This window comes from Terrapene carolina, unplaced genomic scaffold (assembly GCF_002925995.2).
Source record: "Terrapene carolina triunguis isolate 2854851 unplaced genomic scaffold, T_m_triunguis-2.0 Scaffold26310, whole genome shotgun sequence".
NCBI classification, from domain to species: domain Eukaryota; kingdom Metazoa; phylum Chordata; order Testudines; family Emydidae; genus Terrapene; species Terrapene triunguis.
The window spans coordinates 1-2,698 of record NW_020690661.1 but is presented as its reverse complement, the minus strand read 5'-3'; the positions used below and the strand labels follow the sequence as shown (position 1 = coordinate 2,698).

The 2,698-nt window shown below is 63.4% G+C and overlaps 1 protein-coding gene across 1 annotated transcript; it reads left to right on the top strand.

Annotated features, from left to right (window-relative positions):
* Positions 1-505: 505 nt before the first annotated feature.
* On the top strand, positions 506-2,683 carry LOC113408895 (sodium/calcium exchanger 2-like; the record flags this gene model as incomplete). The annotated part of the gene is made up of 3 exons (XM_026662347.1): positions 506-630; positions 1,550-1,649; positions 2,408-2,683. Coding segments are annotated over 3 exons (501 nt in total), but the record flags the coding sequence as incomplete, so codon positions are not given.
* Between the last annotated feature and the right edge of the window lie 15 nt (positions 2,684-2,698).

The following is a 2,698-nucleotide window of genomic DNA, read 5'->3' as shown; positions in this document are numbered from 1 at the left end:
CAATCTCTGTTTGAACTAGAGCCGAGCCTCTAGAAAACAGCCAGTCTCGATTTACACATGCCCATGATGGAGAACCCGCTGCCACCCTGGGTGAGTTGTTCCCTGCCCTGTTACAAACCGACGCCTTGTCTCCAGTCTGTCTCCAGCTTCCCCGTTGGGCCGTCGGACCCAAAGCCGACCAAGCGCAGTGGGGATATCGGCTTTGGGGCAGAGCCCCGCCTGCGGGAGGGGACGTCCCTGGGCGATGGACTGCGTCGCCTTCCGCATCTAGCCCGTCCCAGGGGCTGGTCCGCTCACACCGGTGCTGGCCTGGCAATTTCCTCTCTGGGCCTCAGTTTCCCCATCTGTACTACAACAGCACTGCCCTGCCACCCCGGGTGTGGGGAGGATAAACATGTTACAGGCGGTGGGGGGCACTCAGATGCTGGGGGGAGAGGGTCCAGCGATGTCCCTGAGGGGAAACCGAGGCGGCGGCTGGGAGGCTCACGGGTTGTCTCCTGTCCAGCCGACGGGGACAAGAAGCTCTCGGCAGAGGAGGAGGAAGCCTGGAGGATCGCCGAGATGGGCAAGCCGATCCTGGGGGAGAACTGCCGGCTGGAAGTCATCATCGAGGAGTCGTACGACTTTAAGGCAATGAGGCTGCTCTCCTCCGCTGGGCTTGCGAGGCCGCAGGGGGCCCAGAGGAGCCGGGAGCAGCTCTGGGAGGGGATGGAGATGGGTTGCTGAACCCAGTAGTGGTGCGCGTACCCCAGGTTGAGAACCACCGGGCTAGTGGTTAGAGCAGAGAAAGGGCCTCCAGCCCCCAGTGATCCACCTCCTAGGCCACACTTCCTTCCCGAGACCTTCGTTTCAAGCGGCTCACGCTCCATCCCCCCGGCGCAGCGCCTGACCCACAGCGCCCATCAAGGAGGGGGCGGGGAGCAGACGTAGGGTGTATCGGCCTTCCCACCCGCCCGTGGGGCAGCAGCAAAGCGGGGGGGGGCGACTATCGTCCTCCGGGGGGCAGGTAGAACTGACCCCCCCCAATATGGGATAACAGCAGGGCGTGTGGGGCAGCTGGGCTTGTCTGCGGTGACTGCAGGTTTCTTTCTTTCTTTCTTTCTTTCTTTCTTTCTTTCTTTCTCCACCACACTCCCCGAGAGGCCGTGGAAGGGGGGGGTGGGCTAAGCCGAACGACCCCCTTTCAGTGCCAGCCCTGTGGCTTCTCCGGGGGCTAGTTGGTCCCTGAGTCCCTTTGCGATGCTCAAGCCCAGGACAGCGACACCCACCCCGCTTTCGAACCCCTAAGGCAGCCAGGTGGGAATTTGGGGCCTGTGTGGTTCCCCCCCCCACCCCCCGCCGCCAATGTGCCCAAGCGCAGGGACCCACTGCTAGGGGGCGACAGGGGGGTCGCTCTCCAGGGCCCGTTCCGCCCACGAGCCTGGGAATGGAGCTGAGATCTGGCCAACTCATCTCGTGGAGGGGCACACGGAGTGCCTTCCGCCTTCCACCCCCACCCCCCCGATTTGGTACCTGGAGACTGACTGAGCCCCTCCCCCGTCCCCGACAGAACACCGTGGACAAGCTGATCAAGAAAACCAACCTGGCCCTGGTCATTGGCACCCACTCCTGGAGGGAGCAGTTCCTGGATGCCATCACCGTGAGCGCAGGTGGGTGCCGGGGCTGGCCTGGGTATAACCAGCCCCCCCGTGCTCCACCCCAGAGGTGGCTGCATCTCCGCGCTGGGTGAGGGATCCCTATATAAATAGCTCCTGTGTCCCACCCCAGAGGTGGCTGCATCTCAGCACTGGGTGAGGGATCCCTATATAAATAGCTCCTGTGTCCCACCCCAGAGGTGGCTGCATCTCTGCGCTGGGTGAGGGATCCCTGTATAACCAGCCCATGCGCCCCACACCAGACGTGGCTCCATCCAGCGTTGGACGAGGGGTCCCTGTATACCCAGCCCCCATGCCCCACCCCAGAAGTGGCTGCATCTCAGTGCCAGGCCAGGGACCCTAGATAACCAGCCCCCAGGTCCCACACCAGAGGGGCTGTATCTCAGTGACAGGTGAGGGATCCATGTATACCCAGCCCTGCGCCCCACCCCAGAAGTGGCTGCATCTCAGTGCCAGGCCAGGGACCCTAGATAACCAGCCCCCAGTTCCCACACCAGAGGGGCTGTATCTCAGTGACAGATGAGGGATCCATGTATACCCAGCCCCCATGCCCCACCCCAGAAGTGGCTGCATCTCAGTGCCAGGCCAGGGACCCTAGATAACCAGCCCCCAGGTCCCACACCAGAGGGGCTGTATCTCAGTGACAGGTGAGGGATCCATGTATACCCAGCCCCGCGCCCCACCCCAGAAGTGGCCGCATTTCAGCACTGCGGCGCTGGCACGCTGGCTGACATGCTGCCGTTCCCCGCCAGGTGATGAGGAAGAGGAGGAGGACGGGCGGGAGGAGAAGCTCCCGTCCTGCTTTGACTATGTCATGCACTTCCTGACGGTATTCTGGAAGGTGTTGTTCGCCTGCGTGCCGCCCACCGAGTACTGGAACGGCTGGGCCTGCTTCAGCGTCTCCATCCTGGTGATCGGGCTCCTCACCGCCCTCATCGGGGACCTGGCCTCCCACTTTGGCTGCACCGTGGGCCTCAAGGACTCCGTCAATGCCGTGGTCTTCGTGGCCTTGGGCACCTCCATCCCGGGTACGGAGCCTGGCC